The following is a 26,780-nucleotide window of genomic DNA, read 5'->3' as shown; positions in this document are numbered from 1 at the left end:
GTTAGCCTGGGCAACACACTCAATGAGCACCCAGGATGGACTGGCATTTTACACCACAGTCCCCTTGAACCCTCACCATGGTAGGTCCTGTCATCATCTCCATTTTACGGTCCATGAAACCGAGGAACTTGGCCAGTGTCACAGAGCCGCCAAATGGCAGAGCAAGAATTCCAATCTGGGTCAGATCCCAGAGACCCATACAACCTGGGCAGGCACACACCGGACTGCGGAAGTTTCGGGAGTTCCCGAACACTGGTACGCACACCAAGACCACCTACATTCTTACCTACACACCTGTCCACAAGGACACACTCAGATGTACTCAGAAGCACATGCACGGAGTCCCTGTTCCCAGGAAATTCAGCAAGGGTGTGTCTGCAGTCGTGCTGCCGCGCGGGTACCCGCAGCTTTCCCGAGGTTAGCGAAGCCAGTTCACTCTTGCCCACCTCCTGACAACCAGCGGAAACAGCCCGGAGAACTACCACTGCCCAGCACACCCTTCTCTTACCAACCGGAACGGCCGGGCGCACAGCTTCCTGGAACTTGTAGTTTTACGCAGAACCCTGATTTCCGCTCGTCCCCGTCTTCGGCCGAGGACTCCGTGTCCCAGCATGCTGCGGAGCCGGAAGGGCATCCCGCCGCTGCCCGGGCGCGCAGGCGCAGCACCGCTGTTTGTCGGCGCCTGGGAAGGGAGGAGGTACGGTCGCAGCCAAGACCGAGGCCGAGCCGGAGCTGACGAGACTTGACTGGGGCCCAGAACAAGGCTCTGGGCCCGCGCAGACCGTAGGGCCCCCGAGTGGATGGAATAAGCCGAGCCCTGAGATCAACGCCAGCCCGGTCCGCTTGGCGCGGGGCCCACAGGGCAGGCAGGCCGGCAAGCAGACGTGCGGAAGCCTCCCAGGGCCTTCCCTCAGGTCCCCGGCGAGGGGCCTAGGCCCCGGGCCCGCGACCAGACCCAGCTCGGCCGTTTGGGACAGGAGCCGACGCGACCAGAAGTGGAGTCTTCACCGGGGCCATAGGCCAGTGACTAGGCCGGGCCCGGGCCTCCCGTCGGGGCCGGACTGGGACGAGGCCCCGGGGAGGCCCCCCCTAACACACTAAACCCTTCTCTCAGGCCGACGCCCTTCGGGAAGATGCAGCGCGCCCTACCGGGCGCCCGCCAGCACTTGGGGGCCATCCTGGCCAGCGCCAGCGTGGTGGTAAAGACCCTGTGCGCGGCAGTACTCTTCCTCTACCTGCTGTCCTTCGCCGTGGACACGGGCTGCCTGGCGGTCACCCCAGGCTACCTCTTTCCGCCCAATTTCTGGATCTGGACCCTGGCCACCCATGGGCTGATGGAACAGCACGTGTGGGATGTGGCCATCAGCCTGGCCACAGTGGTGGTGGCTGGACGTTTGCTGGAGCCCCTCTGGGGAGCCTTGGAGCTGCTCATCTTCTTCTCAGTGGTGAACGTGTCTGTGGGGCTGCTGGGGGCCTTCGCCTACCTCCTCACCTACATGGCTTCCTTCAACTTGGTCTACCTTTTCACTATCCGCATCCACGGAGCCCTGGGCTTCCTAGGTGGCGTCCTGGTGGCACTCAAGCAAACCATGGGGGACTGCGTGGTCCTGCGTGTGCCGCAGGTGCGCGTCAGCGTGGTGCCCATGCTGCTGCTGGGGCTGCTGCTACTGTTGAGGCTGGCCACGCTGCTCCAGAGCCCAGCACTGGCCTCCTATGGCTTTGGGCTGCTCTCCAGTTGGGTGTATCTCCGCTTCTACCAGCGCCATAGCCGAGGTCGAGGGGACATGGCTGACCACTTTGCTTTTGCCACCTTCTTCCCTGAGATCCTGCAGCCTGTGGTGGGGCTGTTGGCGAACTTGGTGCACAGTCTCCTGGTGAAGGTAAAGATATGCCAGAAGACAGTGAAGCGCTATGATGTAGGTGCCCCATCTTCCATCACCATCAGCCTCCCAGGCACAGACCCTCAGGATGCGGAGCGGAGAAGGTACTGTGGAGTCTTCCAAAACCTTATTGAGCTAAGAGAGTTTTTATTGATCAAGTACCGTTCCATCTGTTGTGCTTGCTGTGTTGGCTGGCAGCCAAGGGTCAGGTGTTCGGGCAGACTCAGGAGATAAAATCCAGTTTGTGGCTTTGAGAACCTCAGCAACTAGGTGCTGGGCTCCAGTAGTGCTTTCCAACATGAAGGAGTGCAATATGCCTTTCTCACCACCCAGGCCACTTAACAAGTTCTAAGAAATGTCTAGTTTCCTTTGGTACTGTGTGAGGGGTTAATGGAGGGCCAGACACATAATCCTGGCCTTGTCTCAGAATCTTGGAATCCTAGACACTGGTCCTGTGGGAGCCAGAAACAACCTGCTTGTCCTATTTCCCCAGTGAGGGAGGGACAGACAAGGAGACCTTCCTTACGAGGCGGTCTGGGCCACCCCAATTTCAAAATGCTGAACCATATCCTCTTCCTGGGTCTTAATTCAGATGCTGTGCTTCTCTGCCACTTATTTATTGAGGGGGAACCTTGGGGTATTACTAGATTTACCACCGCATCCTTCCAGCATGTATGTGTCACCACACCCAGGGGACAGGCCATGTGACCCACCGCGGGAGCCTGCTGACCACACAGGGAGTGGAGGCAACCTTCTTCATTATCTGTAAACCAAGTCATCTGCACCATCTGCAGTCCCAGCGGAATTATTCATTGAATGCATCTTGTCCAGGGCAGGGCAGATCTTTTTTAATCCAGTTCTCTCTCTGCCAGGTCTATAGACTCACCAGAGTTGTCACAGCTCCATTTCCAACGTTATATGTTGAAGTTTTTTTTTTGAGGCAGTTACTTTAGTAGTGAAATCTAGAGCAGGCTCTGTTCCTACTTTCTGTGTTTGTCAAAGGCTTCTACTTTTGCTCACCTGTGAAATAGATTCTTGGCAGGCAGCTTTATGAATTCACCTGAAAGGTTATCCCTGTGCTTATTCTCCACTGGGGCTGTGGCAGTGAGCGTGGGACACACCCCTTTCTTGAAGGAGTTTCCACCTGGGGAAGGGCCACAGATTACTATGGCCCAAGGCGGTGGGTGTTGAAAAGTGCACAAAGCATGCTGCGAGGCATGACTGTGGGCCCCGATGGTTCGTGTCTCTATGGCTGATGAATTCTAAAGATTGAGGTCTGTCTTCACTTTATCCAGTGGCGGAAGTGGGACCAAGAAGGCTGGATCTAGCAGAAACTGAGCTGTCCCCAGAGCTCTGCAGGTGGAGCCAGGGCCCGGTGGTGACTCCGCCTTTAGTGAGAAGTCTTGGATTTGTTAGGGTTGGCTGGAGATTCAAAGCACCTCTGCTCAGGCCCAAGAAAATGGCAAGCTGGGGTAGGGAAGGTTGTCAGGAGCTAGGTTCTTGGCATAGTCTTGTGGTTGTTACTCCAACCAGTTGGGCATCTGGCAGAATGCCCCTCCCAAACCCAAAAGGGCTACTAGTACTGGGAGGCAGGGTTTCCTATCTTTGACCCTTGTGAACAAGTGATTAGTATGCCACTACCTCTCTGTTTTAGCAGGCTTTAGACAGAATTGACAAGGCTGTCTCCAGGATTGGAGCCTGGGTAGCACAGGGAACTGTCCTGTCTATGCCAGTCTGCCACGTGTCAGGCTGGAGCACAGGGTGGAACTGGGCTAGGGTTTTCTGTGCCCATATTCTTGTTGCCTTTCCTGTCATGTTCCCTGGCATTTGGAGGTTTTGCTTCTCTGCTGGAACTTGGAAGGCTATCACAGGCTGTCCCCCCTACTTGGAGCATAGACAGGTTAAGGCATCAGGCTTCCACTGTGACCACTATTGGAAGTATTATTAGCTGGCAGCATGGGTGTTCCACTCCTGGGTAGACTAGGGTCCCAAGTGCACGTGTACACCTTCCAGTCAACTTTCCCACCTCTCCCCAAAGTGAAGTCCAAAAGGGTTTATCCAGTGGAACCAGTAGGCTCTGGCCTGTGTCCTACACACATAAGCTGTTCCTCTTTCTCTTTCTGCAGGAACTTGGTGTGTCCCTGCTCTAACACAGGTCCTGGTGGCTGTGGGGATTCTTCTGGGAAGAACATTGAAGTCAGTTAGGAGGGATGGGCTGACCCAAGTTGGCCCTGCTTCCCAGGTTGAGATCCAAGATAGGTGCTTGAGTTCCAGCATTCCCCTCAGACCCTTGCCAGGAGACTCAAAACACACCTAACAAGGAGAGAGACATCATAATCCTCTCCTTGGATGCGATACCAGTGCCCACATCCCAGGGACTTACCCTGCTACCCATCTTCCTTGGGGTACCAGCTCTGCCCATGCTTAGGCACCACCCTCAGAATCATTCCTGAAGCTGGCCTGGTGGGCAGTCTGGCAGACACCCTGCTGGCCTTCTTAGCCTGGAGGTGTCAGGACTATGAAGGGAAGGCTGTATATAGCCTTTGGGTCCTCTTTCCGATGGCAGAGTGGGCCCTACCCAGTCCCTGGGGAGCCCTGGGCCCTTCGTGGTGAAGGGGAATACACAGGATTCTGAGAGAAGTCTGGGTGGTAGGGAGAGTCAGCTTCATGGGGGAAGAATATAGGGCATGAGCCACGTCCAACCCCCAAGTGACTTGTCATATCTCCTCTGGCTCCAGGCAACTGGCCCTAAAGGCCCTCAACGAGCGGCTGAAGAGAGTGGAGGACCAGTCCGTCTGGCCAAGCATGGACGACGATGAAGAGGAGGCAGGGGCCAAGGTGGATAGCCTGCTACCCTCAGACAAGGCCCCCACACTCCCAGGAAAGGGGGCTGCCCCAGAATCCAGCCTGATCACCTTTGAGGCAGCTCCCCCGAAGCTGTAACTCCAGACCACCTTGAGTGTTGCACCTCCTCTCCCAAGCTCCCCCTGACACCTCTTGGCTACTCCAGGGCACCTGACCGCTCTGAGGAGAGGGAAGAAGGCCTGCTGGGGGTTTCCACAGCCTTCTGCTATTTCTCGCCAACACTACCCGGGACTCTTGCTACCTGGTTCCAACTCCAGACAACCACTATGCCAGGCATGGGGCCTCTGAACCATCAGCTAGCCCAGGCCATCTGAGGTAAGACTGTACCTCAGCAGATAACCCCAAGCAAGTGGCTACAGGGACACTGGTGCCACAGCCCCTGGGCCAACCCTTATGCCTGATACTGGTTGCCAAGAGCCCTGAGCCAAGGCAAGGATTTGCCAAAAACGTTCTGGGGGTCCAGCCAGTGCAGGGCTGCAATTCCCTGCCCACCCTCAGAAAGACTCTGTTCATGTGAAGATTTCCGATTCCCTCTGCTGTGGCTATGGTTGCTTCTGGGCCAGAAGAGCCACAGCTCCCAAGTATTTTCTACAGGACCACTTGAGTGGGCAGCCAGGCCCAGCCTCGCAGTATCAATAAAGCAGTTCTTTGAGGTATGGCTCCTGGGCTCTGTCAGACCACCTTGTGCAGCCCCCTCATCATGTTCAGCTGCAAAGTTAGGGACTTTAGGTTCAAGGGCTTGGTCTCCATGGCAACTCCAACTGAATAAGAAGCCTATTACTCCACTTTGCCTTACCACCTCATGCCCACTGTTAAAACAATCTCCCCAGAGCTATCACTTCAGATCTTACTCATTTTCTCTCCCTCTGATTCCCAGTCAGGGAGGCCCTGCCCAGATGATGTGATGGTTGAGGGCCCCTCTATCATAAAGAGCTGTTCTTATTGATGGCTCACCCCCAAAACAGAGTTCTCAGTGCTTGACACCTATGGAAACAGCCCATCCCGAGTTCCCACCCTGTCATTGTCCACATCTAACCACCACAGTCTGGAGACACCAGCACAGTGGGCAGCTGGGGAACTGAGAGGACACACAGCTGATCCTACAACTCTAGGACCCTGGTGGCACAGGCCGCTCAGCAGCCAGATCCTAGGAGCTCGTGTGCTGGGAGAGCTTCAGCCCCTCGGTAAGCAGCCAGGGACAGGCGTCCCCATCTTGCCCAGCTGCCTGTTTTTTCATGCTGACAGCATTAGCGAGAACTGTTCCCCAACTCTAAGCTATTCCTCCCATCCAGTCTTTTCAGTCATTCTTTTTTATTTTGCTTTTTTCTCTCCTATAATTTCTGGACATACCAGTACAAGTATGAGTTGAGTTGCCGGGGAAGTAGTCTTGCAACCCCAACTTCATCTGGACACATCATCCATAAGCTCCTCTGGGACAGTACAGAAGGAAAGGGGAAGCACTCCAGGATGAGGAGCAAGCAAAAATGTCACACACAAGACTCCTATTCTACACGGCCCCAGTGCCTGAGGTGTCCCCATGACTTGGCTGAGAGAATCCAGGAGGTCCCAGCCCCAGCTACTACACTGAGGGGCATATCCAGGCTTCTAGGCTGGCAGGAGCTCATGGCTGGATCCTTTTGCGATACAGGTAGGCGTTGCTCACCTGATTCATGATGACCAAGCTGGTAATGACAGGGCACAGCACAGCCAGATACCAGACCCCACCAGTGACTGTGGCAGTGAACCAGAGTGAACACATGCCCAACAAGAGGCTGGCACTACCCAGAAGGTAGCCCACTAGCCCAGAAGTGGCATGGTACAGCTTGAGCTTAGCCAGGGGCCATCGGGGCAGCAGTTTAGGGTAGAGCAGCCCCACCCCACCCAAGCATTGTAAGCCTGCCCACAGCACAGCTATCAGCCCTGCCCGCCCATGCCACGTGGCCAGGTGGGCTTTGCCAAGCTGTTCCTTGTGGAGGATGACAAGACCTAGGCCCAGCAGTGCACACAGCAGGGCCAGCAGCTGCAGGACCCAGTGGCAGCGTGCTCGGCCCTTCCGCGAGAGGGAGCGCAGCAGCGAACTCTCCGGAGAGAACACCAGCAGTGCCTCGGTCATCAGGAAGGAGAACTGGGGAGAAAGGGACGGGAAACAAAGTCAGGGTGCTGCCCAGCAGAAGGAAAAAGAGATTTAGATAACTTTCTAAACTGCCAGCCACTCTGGGCAGAGTCCCCCTCTTCATTCTCTCATCACAAGAGTATCCATTTGGGTGGGGCAAGAGTGAGGAACTCTCAAGGACAGAACATCTAACCTGAGTAACTGGCGAGAAGTGTGTACCTCTCCACACTCCTTCCTAGGTGATATTGTGAAACGTCATCTCTGCTATATTACCCAGCAAATACTAGGTTTGAGACGTGGCAGTCATAAATGATTCACAGGCTTTGTTTCCCTGACACGGGACTGGATACAATTTCTTGGCAAGAGCTGGCCACATGGGTGCACTGTTTCAGGGAAAATTCAATGCATCACTATAAATTCAGGTAAAAGGGGACACAGGTACACCCAAATGCATTTTCTTTTTTTTTATTTATTGAGAGAGAGAGAGAATGGTAGAGAGACAGCATGAGAGGGAAGAAGGTCAGAGGGAGAAGCAGACTCCCTGCTGAGCAGGGAGCCCGATGTGGGACTCGATCCTGGACTCCAGGATCATGACCTGAGCCGAAGGCAGTCGCTTAACCAACTGAGCCACCCAGGCACCCACCCAAATGCATTTTCTAAGCTTCCTGCTTGGAGGTGGGTGAAGTCTCATTTTGTGCTTAGACCGATTTGCCCTGGGTTTTGAACACTGTGGTTCACGTCTGGGATATATACCGCGGGGCAGGAGGTGGAGCATGCAACTCCTCCAATCCCGCATTCCATCCCTCTAAAGAGATACTAAGTGTCCATAAGGATTCAGAGGCTGTCAGGACTACCACCCGTACCTATGCTCCCTCCCACCCCTAAGAGCTGGCCAGGGCGCTACTTACAGCCAGAGACATAAGCGTGGGGTGCCAGGAGAACAGACCTGGAATGAAAACGAGATTCTGTGAGGCTGAGGCAAGAAGAACCCAGCCACACCAATCCCCACAGGGTGAGGAAAATGAGCTGCCCCTCACCCAAGGAAGCACTGCCAAAATGCTAGCCCCTCTTACTGCAACAAGCTCACCCCCTACCTATCCTTGCTTCCTGGTCCCTCCCTGGGGCAGAGGCCATGCTTTGCCACTCTGGCAGTCCTCCCTCCTTCTAGCACCTCACCAAAGGCAGCCAAGTGGAACACCAAGACAAGGAAAGAGAAGCCAGGTACTCTAGCCCAACTGGTAGAGCCCCCACACTCACCTCCTCCCCACTCATCCCTCCAGCATAGGATGTCCCCCAGCCAGGCAAGCCTTTCCTGGGAGTCAGGCCCAAGGCCTCCTATTGCTCCTGCTCCCCAGGAGAAGGGCCGCTTTCCTTCCCAGAAGTCAACTATGAATTCTACTTACTGGAGCCAGGCCTGGCAAGCACAGCCACAAAGATGGTAAAACCCAGGGCCACAAGGTGGGCAGCAGCCCCAGAGGCAGTGCGCAGAGCTCTGTAGATGTGCGACTCGGTCTCCACAGAAAGGGCCATGGTCAACCAGGCCAATGGCTGTAGCCTGAAAGCATAGTAGAATGAGCAAGGGTCTCAGGTGCCTGCTGTCCACTCCTCTCACTGGAGCAAAAGTTGCAGGGCAGGAATGCCACTCTCTTCCAAGAAGTTAAGGTAGGAAGGGGCAGTACCAACACAGGCAGCAGGAATAGTCGAGGACCGGCGGCCTGTCGGCCTGTACCCGCATCTGAACTGGCACTGATCACTGGCCCACCTTCCAGGTAGGATGCGCAAGGCCGTGTAATAGACTACAAATCCCAGCGTGCATCACGCCGTCGCCGCGCGGGAGCGCCAGCTAGAAGGGCGTGAGGCACTACGGGTATTGTAGTTCCCGTCTGCGTATCAAATTACAGCCTGAATCCCTTCGCGTACAGTCTCCCCACGTGCCGCTGGCATGCTGCCCCTACACGCTAGGGACTCGCCTGCCTCAGCGCTGACCCGATGCGGTGGTTTCCTCCCGAGAAAGCGGGATACTTGGGACACTGCCGCGCGCGCTGCCGCTCCGTCGCGGAGCCGCTTCACTTCCGGGTGCGACGTCCACCCAGCCGGGACTTCCCGAGACAAACTCCCCCACCCCCAGCCACACCTCTCAGTCGCTCTGCGCAGGCGCTGTTAAGCAGACAGCTTACGGGTGTGTGAGTGCGCAGGCGTGCTTGACCTGGCGATCCAGGCCTGAGGGCTGTTTCCGACGGTGTTTGCAGGGGTCCAGGCGCCAGGCACTACAGACCTGGGCCCTGCTAGCGCCATGGGCAGCGGCTGCCGCATCGAATGCATATTCTTCAGCGAGTTCCACCCCACGCTGGGACCCAAGATCACCTATCAGGTGCCATCCGGGCTCGCGGGGCCGGGGGCTGGGGTGGTGAGGGTGGTGGGAGAGGGACGCTCCTGGAAGCTGAGGAAGCTGCCTGGAAGCGGTGGATTCCCGTGCCCCATGCTGCACGCAGGCATACCACTCCTTCATTCGCGGAGAATCGTGAACCGAGAGGATACTCAGACCCAGGTCCCAAGCTCCCGGTGTGTCGGGGCAAACATCTCATAGGCAGTGATTGTGGGAAATCGGGCTGTGGAGACCCAGGGAAGGTTCAAGGTCCCAAGAGAGGCGGGGGTGTGCGGTCCAATAGTATTCCTGGATGCCTAGGAATTTAGATGGAGGAGGAGAGAGTGTGCCAGGTAGGGGAAACAGCATATGCAAAAGCCAGGAGGCAGATGAAAACATGGCATGTGTTTGGAAACACAAAGTAGTAGCAGGTCTGGGTGGATGGGAGAGAGGAGAAACACTGGACAACAGGGCTTAGACCTTGGGGGTCACCCAGTATACTCTGCCTAGTCCCAAGGTCCACTAAGGGGACTCTTGCCACACCCCTCCCCAGGTCCCTGAAGATTTCATCTCCCGGGAGCTGTTTGACACAGTCCAGGTGTACATCATCACCAAGCCAGAGCTGCAGAACAAGCTCATCACTGTGTGAGGCCCTAGTGGGGAAGGGAGGGAATGTCCCCCGAGGAGTGGACAAGCTTGGGGGCAGAAGGAGCCTGACTTTGCTCCCACCTGTTCCCCCCCATCCAGCACAGCCATGGAGAAGAAACTGATCGGCTGCCCTGTGTGCATTGAACACAAGAAGTACAGCCGCAATGCCCTGCTTTTCAACCTAGGCTTTGTGTGTGATGCCCAGGCCAAGACCTGTGCCCTTGAGCCCATCGTCAAAAAGCTGGCTGGCTACCTGACCACACTGGAGGTCTGCAACATGATGGGCTTGAGTGGAGGGGCAGGCAGACAAATGTTTCCAAAGCCCTCCAGACCTGGGTATCTGCCAGGGCAGGATGCCAGTCAGGGGTCCTGGGGTGTGCCCACCATGTTGTCCATGCTCCATCCAGCTAGAGAGCAGCTTCGTGTCGACGGAGGAGAGCAAGCAGAAGTTGGTGCCCATCATGACCATCTTGCTGGAGGAGCTAAATGCCTCAGGCCGGTGCACTCTGCCCATCGGTATGGCCCAACCTTTGCAAGGACAGCAGAGGGGTAGAGGAGGGATAGGAACATGGCAAGGGAAAGGCAAGCCCAGCCGTGGACAAGACTCATGAACAAATTGGTGGCCCAATGAGCTGGGTTAATGATGTCCAGGGTCCAGTGCATGTTGGGATTTGAGATGTGGAGGCCAGAAGAACTCTCCATGTTCCATGGGTATGTTCCCTTCCCTCTCCGGACCTGTCTCTTGCTCCATAAAAGGGGAAGATTGGGGGCTCCTGGCTGGCTCAGTCAGTAGAGTATGTGAGTCTCGATCTTGAGGTCGTGAGTTCAAGCCCCACATTGGACAGAGAGCTTAAGAAAAGCGGGGGTTGGAGGAGATTGGCCCTACCCAGGGCCACCCACCTGCCTCAAGAGTTGCTGGGAGGACTGGAGGGTAATTGAGGGCCTCTTGAAAGAGATGATACTGAAGATATGGGTGGGGCCTCTGCAGATGAGTCCAACACCATCCACTTGAAGGTGATTGAGCAGCGGCCTGACCCTCCTGTGGCACAGGAGTATGATGTGCCTGTCTTTACCAAGGACAAGGAAGACTTCTTCAACTCACAGTGGGACCTCACCACACAACAGGTGTGCTCTCCCTCCCTGGGGATCATCACCTAGGGCTGGCCACAGCTCTGGCCTCATCCCACCCCTACTGACCCTGCCCTGTCCAGATCCTGCCCTATATTGATGGCTTCCGCCATGTGCAGAAGATCTCAGCCGAGGCAGATGTGGAGCTAAACCTGGTGCGCATCGCCATCCAGAACTTGCTGTGAGTGGAGCAGCAGTCACACTTGGGACAGGGTTGCTAGCCAGGGAAGAGCCCCAGGACCCTGAGTGTGAAGGTGGGAAGGCATGGCCCCCAGAAGCTGAGCACATTATCTCCCCCAGGTATTATGGCGTTGTGACACTGGTGTCCATCCTCCAGGTAGGTGAGTCTGGGGTCTGGTTAAGCAGAGAGTGAGTTACGTGGCTTGGCCAGACTGGGGTGGTGTCAGACTTCCAAGCCCCTCACTCAGGCCCCTGTGCCTCCTGCCTACCCTCCAGTATTCCAACGTGTACTGCCCGACACCCAAGGTCCAGGACCTGGTAGATGACAAGTCCCTGCAAGAGGCGTGTTTATCTTATGTGACCAAACAAGGTAGTGGTGGGCTTTGGGGGGGCCATCTTGGGGAGGGCAGGGCCACCTGCAGAGCTGACCCCTGGTGCCCACAGGGCACAAGAGGGCCAGTCTCCGGGATGTGTTCCAGCTGTACTGCAGCCTGAGCCCTGGCACGACTGTGAGAGACCTCATTGGCCGCCACCCCCAGCAGCTGCAGCGCGTTGATGAACGGTCAGAAGGGGATTCCCAGGGGCATGAGGGGTTTGCCTGAAAGCAGATACACTCTACATCTCTCTGGAGCCTTAGGTTAGAGAGGAAGCAGGAGATTCCCAGTGAGCAGAATCATGTGGCACTACTAGTCTAGGCAGGCTTTCTGGTGGTGATGGGTTTGGAGGCCAGCCTGGTCAGTGAGACAAAATCAGAAGGGAGACTGCAGGAAAGGGTTGGCCTGGCTGGAGGAAGGCCTGGCCAGGGCATCACCCCTCTCTCCCTCAACCCCACCCCAGGAAGCTGATCCAGTTTGGGCTTATGAAGAACCTCATCCGCCGACTACAGAAGTACCCTGTGCGGGTGTCTCGGGAGGAGCGGAGCCACCCTGCCCGGCTTTACACAGGCTGCCACAGCTATGATGAGATCTGTTGCAAGACAGGTGGAGACAGGCAGTGCAGCTGGGGTGGGGTCAGGGCAGGTGGCCAATCCAAGACTGCTCACCTCACCTGCACTGTCCCAAACAGGCATGAGCTACCACGAGCTTGATGAACGGCTGGAAAATGACCCCAACATCATCATCTGCTGGAAGTGAGGCTGGTGGGGGCTCTCTCTCCTGCTAAGCACTCCCTGGTGCATGAGGGCTAGACTGGTAGACTAGTCCATATTGTCTCAGGGTGACCCTCACTTCTGTAAATAAAATCATCCATTTCAACTTAACGTTTATTGAGTACCGCCTCTGATCCAGCCACCAGAGAACTGGCAGTGAAATAACCGTGGTCCTGGTGCCCTGGTGCGCCATCTGGTGGGCAGGACTGACTATGGACAAGTAAATGTGCCCGCTGATTATTAATTGAAATAGCCAGAAAAGCAATGAGGAAGCTGATGATGACTTGGGGTGGGAGTTGGGGCTGTTCTGGATTAATTGGATTAATTGGGTAAGGAAGGCCTCGCTGAGGTGACCTGAACTTCAGCCTCAGTTCAGGCTTGAAGGAAGAAGAGTATTCCAGGCAGAGGGAACAGGTGCAGAAGCCCTAAAGCAAAAACAGCTTTAGGATGCATGAGGAACCCAAGAGAGCCCACGGGGCTGGAACATAGGAAGCAATGGGGAGGGGGCAAGAAATGGAAGTCCCGAGGTACTGAGGGGGCAAGAGCCTGATACTGCAGAGTTCCTGGTAAGCTGCTTTGGGACATACTATTTCGAGGGCTAGAAGCAGCCATAGAGTCACCCAGGAAAAGACTACAGCAGTTACCTCATAAGAGGTGATGGCAGCCTGCTAGGCTAAAAAGAAGGAGCCCTGCGCAGTACTTGGGGGCGGGGGGGGGGGGGCGTTGAGCCAACAGGTGGAGCCGGGCGCGAGACACTGGGGCGAGGAAGCCACGGAGAGGAGCATCCGTACGGCCGAGGTGAAGCCGCTGCTGGAAGAGCTGGTGGGGGCAGGGTGGCCTTATTCCTGTGCGGGTCGACTTGACGTCCGACTGGCACTCAGGGCAGACCCTTGAGCCGCAGTCGGAGGTGAGGGAGAAAGTTCTGGGAGTCCAAAGAGTGTTGTTACCCACCGCCGGGAAGGCAAGGCGGCCGGGGGCGGGGCCGGAGCCTGTGCGGGCCGCAACTGCGCAGGCGCCGAGCTAACCGTTTCCATGACGGCGAGGACCCACGCGCCCCAACCGCTCGGCAACTGCAGTGTCCAAGACCTGGACCCCCGCGGGAGACCTTCGTCCCCGAGAGTTTCAGCAGCCCCACCTCAGCGCCGGCTGCTGTCCGGGGTCAGCTGAGCCCCGCCTTCCCGCTCTGTCTGCGGCCACAACATGGGCGACCTGGAGCTGCTACTGCCGGGGGAGGCTGACGTGCTGGTGCGGGGGCTGCGCAGCTTCCCGCTGCGCGAGATGGGCTCCGGAGGGTGAGGCAGCTGGGTCCAAGGGTCAGAGCCCTTGAATGGAGGAGTATGGGCCTGACATGGGAGAGAGGGTGCCCAGTGTGGAGGAGCCCCCAGGTGAGGAGACAAAGCTCTCCGAGTTGGGGGGTATATGGCCCTGAGCCCCCTCTGGCCGCTCAAGATCAAGTTAGGCTTCAATAGGACCCAGCCCGCACCCCACTCCTACTGCACACATGAGCACTCAAATGCACATACACCTCCGCTCTCTGGGGCAGGTGGAACCAGCAGCATGAGAACCTGGAGAAGCTGAACATGCAGGCTATCCTTGATGCTACAGCCAGCCAGGGGGAGCCCATCCAGGAGCTGCTGGTCACCCATGGGAAGGTATTCTGGGGTCACAGGCAGGGTTCCTGCCTTCTCACCACCTCCCACCCCACCACTGTCCTTCTCAGGAGCACCTTGGGTGCCTTCACTTCCTTCTGGGTGGTACACTTATCTTCCCCAAGGGAAAAGAGAGAAGTGTGCTACACATTTGATTTTTCACCCCTTTTGGACAGGACCCTGGCACACCAGGCCAAGTGTGAGGCGTGGGTTGATTTGGGAGATAGTCATGGATCATACAACAACTTAGGCTGTGGGGTGAGGGCCCACGTTCTAAAGACATCCTTGAATAGACTGTCAGGCCAGAGGGGGCCCTCACTGAAGTGGGGGTGGGACTTTGGCATGGAAGGAGGCAGCCTTCCTAACTTGAGAGAGGAGTAAGAAACCAGAGATCAGCCCGGCTGGAACATGAGCCAGGAAGTGGCTCAAATAAATGACCTGAGATATCACTTAACAAAAGGGTCCCTTTGCAAAGAAAAGGTGGAGCCCCCTACTGGAGGGTGGGAGAGGACTAGGAAATTGTGCAGGGCCCTGAGGAGTAAAGATGAGGTCAAGGCACATGAGAACCTTGGAAGACCAGACGACAGAGACAAGAGGGAGGGCATGAGCACGAGAGCTAGCCTGAGAGGAACACCTGGATGCGGACAGAGGGGAGAAGGGCGTAGATGTAGGGGGGAGCAAGGCAGCCTAAGGACAAGGCAAGAGCCAGTTACAGGAAGCATGGGGAATGTCCCCACAGAGATATTGAGGGCAACTAGAAATGAAGGTCTAAGGTGCAGGAGAGAGGTTGGGAAGGTGCCTATGGAGAGACCCTAGGGACCCAGGGGAGTTTGAGGAGAGTCAGACAGGGCTGAGCCAGGGATGGATGGGTTGCCAGGCCAACGTAGGCCTACTTCATCCCTGTCCTTTCCCCTCCCCCTCAAAGATCCCAACGCTGGTGGAGGAGCTGATCGCAGTGGAGATGTGGAAGCAGAAGGTGTTCCCTGTGCTGTGCAGGCTGGAGGACTTCAAGCCCCAGAACACTTTTCCCATATACATGGTGGTGAGCTGGGCCCCTGCTCACACCCTGCCCGTGCCTTTAGAGGGCTCTGGATTTGAGAAGAGAGCTAGTAATCCCATCCTTCCTTCAGCAGCTCTGGGCCCTGTTCTCTTTATCTGACAGCTACACCACGAGGCCTCCATCATCAACCTTCTGGAAACAGTGTTCTTCCACAAGGTGAGGCATCAGCCCTGTCCACCAGCCGTTGCCCCAGGCTAGGGCCTGACAGGGAAGGGGGGTTGTGGTTGTGTGGGGAGAGCATCAGAGACAGAATGTTTCCCCTCTGCCTGCCTCTCAGGAGGTGTGTGAGTCAGCAGAGGACACTGTCTTGGACCTGGTAGACTACTGCCACCGAAAACTGACTCTTTTGGTGGCCCGGAGTGGCCGTGGTGGCCCTCCTGAGGAGGAGGAGTCCCAGTACAGCACCCCCATACAGGTAGGCTGAGGCTCCCTGGGGGTGCCAATGGGTAGACCAGGCTCTCTTGAGGCCTGAGCAGGCAGGGGGTGACCCAGCTTGAGCACCATGTGCCCCCCCCCCCCCCAGGAGCTGCAGAAGCAGGCAGAGCTGATGGAGTTTGAGATCGCATTGAAGGCCCTTTCGGTGCTGCGCTACATCACAGACTGTGTGGACAGGTGGGCAGTCCTGCCAGGCCTGGGACCCACGGTGGAGGACTGGGATCCCGGCCCTGTAGCCTCACTTCTCTCCACCACCACCCTTAGCCTTTCCTTGAGCACCTTGAACCGCATGCTCACTACCCACAACTTGCCCTGCCTCCTGGTGGAACTGCTGGAACACAGTCCCTGGAGGCGGCAGGAAGGAGGTAAGGTCTTCCCCCACCTGCCCAAGCCCCAGCTCACTGCTTCCCAGACATCCTCCAGGATTGATTGGGACAGGCAGCTTGCACGCCGGCAGACAAACTCTGCCTGCTAGCTCATAGAGGATCCCAGGATGCCTCACGCAAGATGGGCTTGGACCTGGGCTCTGCATTAGGGAAGGCCTTTGTGTCCACTACTAAGGACTCCCCCTGCTCTGGAGCAAGCAGCACCCCAGCCTGGGCAAGTCCTGCACCCGGGCAGTGGTCAGTACTCCAGCCCATGCAGCTGCAGTGGGCTGACTGCAAGAGTGCGCACACCTGCCCCTAGTGTGCTGGCTCCTCTCTCCAGGCAAGCTGCAGCAATTTGAGGGTGGCCGTTGGCAGACAGTGGCCCCCTCGGAGCAGCAAAAGCTGAGCAAGCTAGATGGGCAGGTGTGGATCGCTCTGTACAACCTGCTACTAAACCCTGAAGCCCGGGCTCGCTACTGCCTCACCAGCTTTGCCAAGGGACAACTACTCAAGGTGGGGAACTCCTCCTGCACCAGCGCCACCCCCTCCCACCCCAGCCCAGCCCTGCTGTTTAATCACTGCCCACCTACCTCAGCCCCAGTCCTCTTTCTAGACCCTGAACCTCAGGTGTTGCAGCAGCTAGTGGGACATGGTCCCCACAGGCACCTCAGCCCAGCCTAGCCCAGCGCAGGCCTCCTCTGGTCAGCACCACTTCACGCTGGCCTTCCCTGGACTCCTTTGCAGCTTCGGGCCTTCCTCACAGACATACTGCTTGACCAGCTGCCCAACCTGGCAGACCTGCAGGGTTTCCTGGCCCACCTGGCCCTGACTGAAACGCAGCTCCCTAAGAAGGACCTGGTGTTGGAGCAGGTAGGTACTAGGACGTCAGTTGCTCAGGACCACTGTCCACTTTGCCAGCTCCTCTCTGGCGCTTTCCACTTTTCTCCCTCAGATCCCAGAAATCTGGGAGCGGCTAGAGAGAGACAACAGAGGCAAGTGGCAGGCGATTGCCAAGCACCAGCTGAGGCACATATTCAGCCCCTCAGAGCAGGACTTGCGGCTGCAGGCAAGAAGGTGAAGCCTGCTGAGTGGGCAGAAGGGGTGGGAGGGATGCAGAAGGCATGGACACAGGCAGGGGTGCTCTTGTGCCCCCACCGGTCAGGCCCAGCCAGGCTCTCCTGACCCCTTTCCTAGATGGGCTGAGACCTACAGGCTGGACGTCCTAGAGGCAGTAACTCCAGAGCGGCCCCGCTGTGCCTTCTGCAGTGCAGAGGCCTCCAAACGCTGCTCACGGTGCCAGAATGAATGGTATTGCTGCAGGTGAGGGTATCCTAGGACCCTGGACCCCTAAGCCCCACTTCCATACCCTCCCCCAGCCCCGCAAGCACTGCATGCTCACCAGCCCGTCTGCCTGCAGGGAGTGCCAAGTCAAGCACTGGGAGAAGCATGGAAAGGCTTGTGTCCCGGCAGCTCAAGGTGACAGAGCCAAGTAAAGGCTGCAGCTGTGAGGGCCAACCACCCATGCTGTACAACCCACCCAGAGTGTGCCCTTGAACCTCAGGATCTCAGCCTAGCCTCTGCCAGAGCCCCAGCCTCCCAGGTGGTGAGCACAGCGAGCACAGTGAGCTGCTGACCCATCTTCCCCAGCAAAGGGCTCCCCGCTTCCTGCCCTACCCAGCGGGTAGGCTGAGGGCGCTGCCTCAGCAAGCTGGAGCAGGAGGCCTGGGCGGGGGCAAAGACAAGGGCCGGATGTGGGGACCCTGTTCCTCTAGCACAGTAAAGCTAGCCTCTAGAAACAGCCTGTCTCCTCGTGGCCCTTCGTGGTGGTGGTGTCGTCAGCAGGAGGGATGCTCCCGGGATGCAGGGAGAAAAGCAAAGGGAGGGCCGGGACTCTGCGAGAGCGCCCCCCACCCCACGCGCTCGCCACCCGACTCCGCCTGCGGGCCCACACAGCCCGGGCGCCCGGGTTTCCATTGCGCTGCTCGCCCCGTCTCTCTCCCGCCGCCCTGCCCGGATCCCGGGGGCGGTGCCGCATCGCGGCCCGCCCCGCGGCCCCGCCCGCCCCGCGCTCGCTCGCGCCCAGAGCCGTCGGCAGTCCGGGCCCGACCCGGCCATGTCCACGGAACCTGAGCTCATTGAACTGAGGGAACTGGAACCCGCGCGGCGCTCCGGCCCGAGCCGCACCCGGCTGGAGCGCGCGAACGCGCTGCGCATCGCGCCCGGCACCGCGCGCAATGCGACACGGCAGCTGGTCGCGGGCCGCGGCCACCACTTCCAGCCCGCGGGGCCCGCCACGCACACGTGGTGCGACCTCTGCGGCGAGTTCATCTGGGGCGTCGTGCGCAAGGGCCTGCAGTGCGCGCGTGAGTAGCAGCCCCGCGCGCTGGCGAGAGCGAAACGGGCGGCCAAGAGGCAGCGCCCTCGCTGCGTGTCAAGTCGCAAAGGAGGGGGTCGGTCGGCAGGGTCGGTTCCCGCGGGCCAGGTCCATTACCTTTGCCCCAGCGTGTACGAGAGTGCAGGCAGATAGATGGTGTATATCCTTGTCCTACTCCACCTGCATCAGGGGCACAGTTGCGCAGAGGCGGCTGCCTATGAATAACTATGAATAACGTGATTTCAAGTTTTTTATCTTTTAAAGTGTCTTGGCTTTTCTTGAGAAAGGCTTTGTTTCGACCAATCTCTGTAAGTCCCTCTTCCCAGCCCCACCCCTTCCCAAAGATTCATTCACTGTGTCCCCCTCCAGAATGTCTGGGATGAGGGGAGTTTTCCCCTCCTATGGGAGGGGGGCAGAGGAAAAGTACCTTGGGTGGGCCCCCTGCAAGCGGGAGTTTTGTTGAGCAAATACCTATTGCAGGCCCAGCCAACCAGGTGCTAAAACATGAAACACAACCACACACCAGTGGTCCTTCTGCCCTCCCAGGAATCACCAGCAAACAGAGGTTGCTGCCCCAGGGGCTATATACACCAGCTAGAATCGGTTGGGATTTTACAGCCCTCCAAACCCCTATGCCTGGACTTCAGACCTGTTGAATCAATCACTGGGAGTGTATCAGCAACTGGAAAGAAAAAAAAATCATTCCAGTAGACAGCCTGGAATTGAGAGCAGTTGAAAATCACTGCTCTGGCCCATTTAGGGATTTAGAGAAGGTGTCCCAGGCCTCTGTAGGCATGGAGACCCTCTCATCCAGTACAAGAGTCTGTCCTGAACACCAGGGTTGTGACAGACTACCAACCATGAACAAGGGCTGGGACACTGCAGTGTTCCCAAGGAGCAATAAAGTGGACATAGAGATGAAATACAGGACAATTTGGGTGTGTGTCAGAAGCAAATAGAAGAGAGGAATCAAGGGTGATATGGGATTTTTTTTTTTTTTAACCTCAAACTGGGAGAGTAGCAATTTTTGCTGAGATGAGGCGTTCTGGTGAGGGGAGGGGGGAGGTGAAAGGAGAATTGCTTTCGCCACATTGGGTTGACACGGGCTTTGATCTGGGGAGGGAGGTCAGCGATGGAAGCCTTGGATCTGGGATAGGTGAGTACATAGAGCAGGGCAGTGGTCAGGACTGAACCTCAGACACTCTGTCCATTAGATCTGGGAGTTGAGACAGAACCAAAGGAACTTAGCAGGAGCTGCAGGGAACGGGAGGAAAACCAGGGTAGTGGGGAGCTCTGGAAGCCAAGGGGAGTGAGCATCAAACGATGCTGAGGGGGTGAGGATGAAGGGACCTGGCATTGGACCGTGCGCAGGTTGCTGAGGACCCTAACCAGCTTCCTGGAGGGAGGGGCAAGCCTGACTGGAATGGATAAAGGGGAGAGTGAAGGTGAGGAATTAGATTGTATGTAGAAGAATGTTGATTAAGTTTTGGTGCGAGGGATGCAGAGACAGATGACAGCTGGAGGGGAACAAACGTTAAAGGCTTTTGGTTTTTTGCCCTTCAAGTAAATGCGCGGAGATTGGGGGAGGAGGGCGTTGACAATGCGGAAGGGGTGTCAGTTCTGCGCTCGGTGCTAGGGATCCAGCTGTTCAACAGGCCTGGATCCCTAACTGCCTGAGGCCTTCCCGCCAGTTTTCAGACGTCGGGGGACGTGCAGCAGCGGGGGGTAACGAGACCTTAAGATAAGGCCGGTCATGCAGAGCCTGGCGGGCAAGGGCCTTCATGCCTTGGGTTCTCTTCCATGCCCGGAATGCTTCTCTGAACTGGAGCTGGGGCTCCTCCTCCTTACGGCCAGGCCTCTCTGCAGATTGCAAGTTCACATGCCACTACCGTTGCCGCGCGCTTGTCTGCCTGGACTGCTGCGGGCCCCGGGACCTGGGCTGGGAACCTGCGCTGGAGCTGGACACGAACGTGGTGAGCGCGGGGTAGGGGGGAGCGTACGGAAAAGGCGCGCAGACCAGCCGGCCACATTGCAGGAGTTGCTTAGGGCCGCCCGGCGTTACGCGCAATGACCGTTCTAACAGCGGGTTTCCCGCGACAGAGAGAGCCTAATTCTGCGCGCGGGCTCGAATGGGTTCCGGGGATGCTGACTCCGCGCAGACTGCCCGGAATCGCCCAGGCTCCGCGCCCGCGCAATTTCCCCACCTTCCCGCATCCGCATCCGGTCTTGCGGCCAGGCTGGTGCACATGCGCACACGCTCCGACTTGTTCCCCAAGAGAGGTGGGGTCTGCGAGGCGGAGCCGAGCTGAGCTGCCTGGGCTATGAGGTCATTCCTGGAGGCGTGGCGTGTATGAACCCGCCCTTCGAAGTTCCTCCCCCAATGAGACGAGAGCCAGATCCTGGCTGTCTACGTTTCAGTGTTAACGGTTGCCGCGCGAACTCGGATCCCGGCGCACGCGCGCAGGCGCACACGCGCCTGGGGCGGTGGTTGGAGTCTACGGGCACACGGGACTCCGGGAGCTGGCGGGCGGGCGCGGCGATGGGCGAGGCGGATGCGGGGACGCCTTCTTTCGAGATGACCTGGAGCAGCACAACAAGCAGTGGCTACTGCAGCCAGGAGGACTCAGACTCGGAGCTCGAGCAGTACTTCACGGCGCGTACCTCACTGGCGCGCAGGCCGCGTCGGGACCAGGTGGGGCCGGGATTTGGGGCGGAGGGCCGGTGACAGTCGCTGGGATCCTGCCCTTTCCCGCTAAGTTGCTGGCTCGAGTTTGTGGGCAATCCCGCTCGTCCGTCAGTGGGGATTCCGTACCGGCCCGGGGCCCGCCCGCGGAACCGTGTGCGGGGCTCTCGGAGCCTCGGTGCCGGGGGTCGAGGCCTTGTTGTTTCTGTCACAGACCGGTTGAACCAGGAGAAGCAGCTACGTGGCTTGGGGTAGACCCGGGACGGGCATTATCCACCTATGACTAAAGCCGACTGCGCAGTCTGGACGAGCACCTCGATTTCCGCGTTCGGACACTCCCACCTCCTCTCTGGGGGACGGGAGTGGGGGTGGGGGTGGTGGGAGGAAGTGGAAGGGGAGGTGTCCTCGCTGGGAACTGGGAAGTATGTTTAGGAGGAAGGTTCGGGCCCCTCCATATGCACTCCTGGACGGAGCCAGCTGAGTCCCCGCTTTCTTACCAGTCCTGGTCTGCCACCGGCTTCTGGAATGTGGAGGGTTCTGGAGTGGACCTGGCTGTAGTGGTCGTTTCGGCAGCACATATACTAAAATCGGTGTGGACCTGTAGGAAGGGTATTTAGGAATAGATGGGAAGGAAGCCTAGTTCTGGACTGTCAGCAAACAGGAGCATTTTATCCATAGGAGGTGAGGCAGGCTGGATTGTACAAAGCCCGGAGGAGGGGTCAAAAGAGATAGGGGTTACTAATCCAGGACTATAAGATGGGGTGCTGGAGCAGCTGTTCCTCTCTGAGTCTCCTAGGTGTCCCCATTACCAGACACCTCTGTGCTGTGTGCCATGAGTGTGACCACCAAGCTCAGGTAACTATTTTGGAGCTGGTACACCTCAGGGGAGCACCCTGGACAGAGCATCAGGAAAGAGAGATGGGGACCGTGAAGCTCAGAATACCTTGCAGCAATGGAACAGAATTCCTTACATGAGCCACGGGAAGGGACTTGTGGGTGATTCTTTAGATGAAAATTTTATAGTCTTTAGATTAAGTTTTACTCAAAAGTTCGGCCCAGAGTTAGGTGCAAGGTTTGAGTGTGGATCCCTGGGACTGTCTGTCCCTCAGGCTTGAGCCATTTTCCATTGTGGAATAGTGAGAAAACCACAAGACACTAACCAATTGAAGGGGAGTCCCCAATTGTATGTAAAATAAAAACCATTAGTCACTATGGACAGTGGCAGAGTGGAGGGTGGATCACTATAGTTCAGGAGAAGGGGAAATTCCATGGTCCTGCTGTGCACACCTCTGGGATGGCTGTTGGAATCCTCCAGAAAAAAAACTTTTTTTCTTTTAGAATCCTGGCAGGACAGTGCAGTGCCTCCAGTCCAAGCCCCTTGTTTTATGAGTAAAGATACTGAGGGAGGCAAAAAGAAAAGAAAAGAAAACAACAAAAACCACAAGGGAGGTTCACCTGGAGAGGGGAAGAGACTGGAACATAAATGACTGCACCCCAGTCCAGGGCTCCTGGGTGACCAGGGAAGGGATGAGGAAGTAGCAAGTGTTCTCACCCTCAGGCTGGAGCTCAGAACCATCCAAGGAAGGGAAATAAGTTGGTGCTATCTCTGTGCCCGCCGTTCTGTAAACAGAATTCTCTTCCTTCTTGCCCCGGTACTAGAGTTTGCTCAACTTTCCTCCTGCCCCGTAGCACTCCCATCCTGGTCCTCCTTCCTATTGGGTCACTCCTTCCAACACATCCACCCTTTATTCGCAGGCTCCAGCCTTCATTTTACCTGCCAGATCTCCCATTTCCCAGGGCCCACACATTTGTTCTTTACTACTCTTGGAGGGTTCCTCCCTGCCTCCAGTAAGATTTCTGCTGGAGTTTTCACTTCTTAGAGCTCTCCTCCAGGAGATTTTTTTGAAACTTGGGGGAGCAAATAGGCTTCAGTTCCCACACCTCCCCCAATACCTTTTCCCTGTGAGGCCCCAACCTCAGTCTTCAGTGCCACATACTTACGTGGCCTGGCCTGGGGCAGCCCTAAACCTACTGGCAGGTAGGTAAAGAGCATACTGCTAAAAAGCTGTCGAGGTGAAGAGCACCCTACCCTCTCATCTGTCCTCCTTATTCATTCCCATCAGATCGTTTAAGCTTAGGGGCTCCAAGGCAGCAGTCAGGGAGAAGCCTGCCTCTCCTGGGCTCAGGGCTGGACACAGGTTATTCTGCAGGGGACCAGCTGGTAAGAATTCCCCTGGGACAAAGCATTGGTCAGCAGTGATCTCAGCTGTGTCTGTGACACTCCCATTCCAACCAGGGCCTGACGTCAACAGGAAGTAAGGCTGATGCAATGGAACCAGGGAGTTTGGTAGAAAAATGTTAATTCAGAGCCCCGGCTGCCCTGGTCCATACTCCACCCTTCCGACAAGAATGCAGGCCCTGGAGGAGCAGGGGATGGGCTGAGTGGTAGAGCAAAAAATCTTTGGGCTAAACCTCCAGATAGGAGGGAGGAGGTGCAGAAGCCTACCTGCTTGGCACTTGTGGGACCGGCTCTACCAGGAGGCCGATTGGAGCCTGGCCTGAAGCTGCCTTTTGTACAGCTTGGGTCAAGATCAAATGGCATGTCACAGTGGTTTCCTCCCTATGTGTGAGACATACAGGGCTGGCCCCAAATCCCTCACCAGACGGTGTTAACATTGTAGAGGTTGCCCTTACCCTCATACCCATAGCTGGCTGGGCTCCTGGTGTGCACCAGTCCCACACCTCTTACCTTGTGGTCATGGCCCTTTGCTGGGGCAGAGTGGCAAAGTGGTCCCCCTTCTCCAGAACACCCCTGACCCCACCTAACTAGGGTGGTGGAATCAGAATGTGTAGTTGAAAGGTGCTTTTACTATCAATAAGAATCCCACATCTTTTCCTGGCCCCTGGCCTTGTATCTTCAGTTGTCTTGGTTTTAAGGTATCCTTAGGGCTTCACCCAGTGCTGAGGAGGCCCCATGTAGGCAGCATAAAGAAGCCAAATGACTCTGCCTTTGCTGTGCCCATCCATTGCATGCAAAACCGGGAGCAATGGTGGGTTCTTCTCATCAGGACTCAAGCTTTGTAGTAGTTTCCAAAGGCTGCCCCAGAGGCTGTTTTTCAAAGTGGCCCAGCCAAACTCACCTCCCCGTCTGTGACATGCATTGCCATGGGATGGGTTCTTTTAGGACCCTGTGTCCATGCTGGCCCATCTTTCAGGACGAACCTGTGGAGTGGGAGACACCTGACCTTTCTCAGGCTGAGGTTGAACAGAAGATCAAGGAGTACAATAGCCAGATCAACAGCAACCTCTTCATGAGCCTGGTGAGTTGGCAGCCTGGGGAGGGGGTGTGGGGAGAGGCTACAGCTAAGGTATTCTTGGGTGGGCCTAAGCAGTGATTTATTTACACCTAGCCTAGCCCCAAGTGGACTAGTGGTGTCCAGATCTGTTCCATCTCACCTGGAACGTAGTCATCATTTGGTTTCTCCTCTTCAGAACAAGGATGGCTCCTACACAGGCTTCATCAAGGTTCAGCTGAAGCTGGTGCGCCCTGTCTCAGTGCCCTCCAGCAAGAAGCCACCCTCCTTGCAGGATGCCAGGCGGGGCCCAGGGCGGGGCACTGCTGTGAGGCGCCGTACCTCCTTCTACCTGCCCAAGGATGCTGTCAAGCACCTGCATGTGTTGTCACGCACGCGGGCACGTGAGGTCATTGAGGCCCTACTTCGCAAATTCTTGGTGGTGGATGACCCCCGCAAGTTTGCTCTCTTTGAGCGGTCTGAACGCCATGGCCAAGGTGGGCTTCCCACCCTACCATGTATGAGGGTATATATGCATGCACCATGTGTAAGGAGCTAAGTGGGCTGGGCCTGACTCTAATCAAATACTTTCTTCTCCCTGCCTGGCCCTCAGTGTACCTCCGGAAGCTGTCAGATGATGAGCAGCCCCTGCGGCTGCGGCTCCTTGCAGGGCCTAGCGAGAAGGCCCTAAGCTTTGTCCTCAAGGAGAATGACTCTGGGGAGGTAAATGTGAGTACACGCCCTCTTTTGCTTCTTGGTTGTCACTGGGCAAGGCTAGTGGGTCACAGCTGCAGTAGAGTTGGAAGGAGGAATAGGGCTGGAGAAAAAGCCCTGCAAAGCCTCTTCAGGCATATGTGAGTCTTGTAGGTACAGTGAAGCATTCCAGGCCACTCAAGCCAAGGTCATGGGCCTGTCCCAAAATGCCCAGAAGAATTGTCTTGGTGGTCTACTCTTTTCTGTTGTGGAAATTCCTCAGGAGATGCAGGAATCCATCTGATAGTATGGTGATTCTAAGCCAGATCAAAGTACACAGATGGGCCCACATCGTCAGGGAGGCTCCCGTTCAACCATTATGACTTTTTACCTAGAAGCTTTCTGGCTTCAAAGTATTGGGTCTGTGGAGTAGTATTAAACTCAGAGTGTGGGCATAACCTGTCCACAGGTAACCGGGGAACATCTGGTTTGGTTGCCTGTCTTCGAGGTGACTGCCCTACTTTATGGGGCCCATCTTCTATACAGACTATTGTCAAGAATCCTAGCATGGGAGGCGCCTGGGTGACTCAGATGGTTAAGCGTCTGCCTTCGGCTCAGGTCATGATCCCAGGGTCCTGGGATTGAGCCCCGCATCGGGCTCCCTGCTTAGCGGGGAGCCTGCTTCTCCATCTCCCATTCCCCCTGCTTGTGTTCCCTCTCTTGCTGTGTCTCTCTCTGTCAAATAAATAAAATCTTAAAAAAAAAAAAAAAAAAGAATCCTAGCACGGGCCATTCAGGCAAGAACCTAACATTAGAAAGCCCCATCCTAGCTGTGTGACATGACTGCTGCTCTTTGCTGGGGAGAGCCTGCTGGTTTGGCTATGCCTGCTGCAGCCTGTTTCCCTCCTCTCCCCCTGCAGTGGGATGCCTTCAGCATGCCTGAACTACACAACTTCCTGCGCATCCTGCAGCGGGAAGAAGAGGAACACCTCCGCCAGATCCTGAAAAAGTACTCCTATTGCCGTCAGAAGATTCAGGAGGCCCTGCACGCCTGCCCCCTGGGGTGACCTCTTGTACCCCTGGGGGAAAGGAGGAGAGTAGGCAGCGCCGAGGGCGTGCCGTGTGAGTGTGACAGGGCCCATGTGGCCTGAAGAATGAGTGTGCATGGAGGTCGTCTCTTACTGGGGGAATGAGCCCAGAGAACAGCAAAGGAGCTGGCCCCCTGTGTCCACCCATAGGTGTAGCAAAGCATGGCTCTGCACCCTTCTGCCCTTCATGTAGTGGGTCATGGTGGGCCAGGGTTGCCCCAGGAAGCTGCTCCAGGCTTGCAGCAGGGATAGAGCAGAATTAAGTCTCCTTAATTCGTGTCTCAGATACCAGAATCTTGGGAGACCCTACAAACAGAATAGGGTCATGTTTTCAGGGATAAGGGCCCTCCTCTATGGGGAAAGGTCATATGTTTTGGGTCTTGGATGGGGTGTCAGGACAGTCGGAGCCAAGGGCAGGTGTTCAAGATAAGGCAGGCGTGGGGGAAGAGTCTAGGTTTCCCTCTACAGTGGCTTCTGACTCCTCACACACACTGGGGTCAGGGATTGCTGGCTCATGGTGCAGCAACAGTGCCTCAGTGCCTCCTCCAAGGAGGATGTCCCTAGGCCAGGGTCTGTGTGAGTGTGGGCACTGGTCAGGTCTGTGCCTTCTTTGCCAATCAAAGCGAGGGTCTTTCCCTCAGTTATTTTTGATGATGTGTGCGAATGTATGAAATATTTTGTGGCCTCAGCTGCATGCCTCCTGTGGGGAAGGGGGTGGGGGTGACAGTCATCATCAGGGCCTGGGGCCTGAGAGAATTGGCTGAATAAAGATTTAAGAATTCTGCTTTTGAAGTCTTTATTATGGGCCCTC

General features: G+C 56.6%; 5 protein-coding genes across 11 annotated transcripts; 4 read left to right on the top strand and 1 right to left on the bottom strand.

Annotated features, from left to right (window-relative positions):
• The first annotated feature begins 658 nt into the window (after positions 1 to 658).
• On the top strand, positions 659 to 5,401 carry TMEM115 (transmembrane protein 115). The gene is made up of 2 exons (XM_027583119.2): positions 659 to 1,984; positions 4,619 to 5,401. The coding sequence occupies exons 1-2, from the start codon at positions 1,134 to 1,136 to the stop codon at positions 4,821 to 4,823; spliced, it is 1,056 nt and encodes a 351-aa protein (XP_027438920.1). The 5' UTR covers positions 659 to 1,133; the 3' UTR covers positions 4,824 to 5,401.
• Positions 5,402 to 6,004: 603 nt separating this feature from the next.
• Positions 6,005 to 12,432, top strand: NPRL2 (NPR2 like, GATOR1 complex subunit). The gene is made up of 12 exons (XM_027583117.2): positions 6,005 to 6,393; positions 9,108 to 9,229; positions 9,777 to 9,868; positions 9,971 to 10,139; positions 10,279 to 10,387; positions 10,860 to 10,996; positions 11,083 to 11,180; positions 11,300 to 11,336; positions 11,456 to 11,549; positions 11,624 to 11,741; positions 12,017 to 12,159; positions 12,245 to 12,432. Exons 1-12 carry the CDS (start codon positions 6,213 to 6,215, stop codon positions 12,310 to 12,312), a joined length of 1,368 nt encoding a protein of 455 aa, XP_027438918.1. The 5' UTR covers positions 6,005 to 6,212; the 3' UTR covers positions 12,313 to 12,432.
• LOC113916583 (cytochrome b561 domain-containing protein 2) lies at positions 6,038 to 8,979 on the bottom strand. 3 transcript variants are annotated; one of them, XM_027583122.1, is made up of 4 exons: positions 8,845 to 8,979; positions 8,262 to 8,413; positions 7,767 to 7,804; positions 6,038 to 6,870 (listed from the first exon to the last, which is right to left on the bottom strand). In XM_027583122.1, exons 2-4 carry the CDS (start codon positions 8,386 to 8,388, stop codon positions 6,367 to 6,369), a joined length of 669 nt encoding a protein of 222 aa, XP_027438923.1. In that variant the 5' UTR covers positions 8,389 to 8,413; positions 8,845 to 8,979; the 3' UTR covers positions 6,038 to 6,366. The 3 variants fall into 3 exon arrangements, with proteins under 3 accessions (XP_027438923.1, XP_027438921.1, XP_027438922.1); XM_027583120.1 differs by having other exon boundaries at positions 8,829 to 8,972; XM_027583121.2 differs by lacking the exon at positions 8,845 to 8,979 and having other exon boundaries at positions 8,262 to 8,810.
• Positions 12,433 to 13,124: 692 nt separating the features above from the next.
• On the top strand, positions 13,125 to 17,393 carry ZMYND10 (zinc finger MYND-type containing 10). 3 transcript variants are annotated; one of them, XM_027584726.1, is made up of 12 exons: positions 13,125 to 13,618; positions 13,870 to 13,978; positions 14,901 to 15,017; positions 15,138 to 15,191; positions 15,313 to 15,450; positions 15,559 to 15,647; positions 15,735 to 15,835; positions 16,179 to 16,351; positions 16,583 to 16,708; positions 16,791 to 16,912; positions 17,033 to 17,158; positions 17,256 to 17,393. In XM_027584726.1, the coding sequence occupies exons 1-12, from the start codon at positions 13,527 to 13,529 to the stop codon at positions 17,329 to 17,331; spliced, it is 1,323 nt and encodes a 440-aa protein (XP_027440527.1). In that variant the 5' UTR covers positions 13,125 to 13,526; the 3' UTR covers positions 17,332 to 17,393. The 3 variants fall into 3 exon arrangements, with proteins under 3 accessions (XP_027440527.1, XP_027440528.1, XP_027440529.1); XM_027584727.1 differs by lacking the exon at positions 13,870 to 13,978 and having other exon boundaries at positions 13,125 to 13,571; XM_027584728.1 differs by lacking the exon at positions 13,870 to 13,978 and having other exon boundaries at positions 13,126 to 13,618.
• Positions 17,394 to 17,675: 282 nt separating this feature from the next.
• On the top strand, positions 17,676 to 26,766 carry RASSF1 (Ras association domain family member 1). 3 transcript variants are annotated; one of them, XM_027584729.2, is made up of 6 exons: positions 17,676 to 18,201; positions 20,079 to 20,185; positions 24,111 to 24,215; positions 24,388 to 24,685; positions 24,802 to 24,917; positions 25,802 to 26,766. In XM_027584729.2, exons 1-6 carry the CDS (start codon positions 17,697 to 17,699, stop codon positions 25,946 to 25,948), a joined length of 1,278 nt encoding a protein of 425 aa, XP_027440530.1. In that variant the 5' UTR covers positions 17,676 to 17,696; the 3' UTR covers positions 25,949 to 26,766. The 3 variants fall into 3 exon arrangements, with proteins under 3 accessions (XP_027440530.1, XP_027440532.1, XP_027440531.1); XM_027584731.2 differs by lacking the exon at positions 17,676 to 18,201 and adding an exon at positions 19,233 to 19,368 and having other exon boundaries at positions 25,802 to 26,765; XM_027584730.2 differs by lacking the exons at positions 17,676 to 18,201; positions 20,079 to 20,185 and adding an exon at positions 20,631 to 20,904 and having other exon boundaries at positions 25,802 to 26,763.
• Positions 26,767 to 26,780: the final 14 nt, after the last annotated feature.

The sequence above is a fragment of the Zalophus californianus genome, chromosome 1, assembly GCF_009762305.2.
Source record: "Zalophus californianus isolate mZalCal1 chromosome 1, mZalCal1.pri.v2, whole genome shotgun sequence".
Taxonomy (NCBI): domain Eukaryota; kingdom Metazoa; phylum Chordata; class Mammalia; order Carnivora; family Otariidae; genus Zalophus; species Zalophus californianus.
This window is presented reverse-complemented; position numbering and strand designations above follow the sequence as displayed.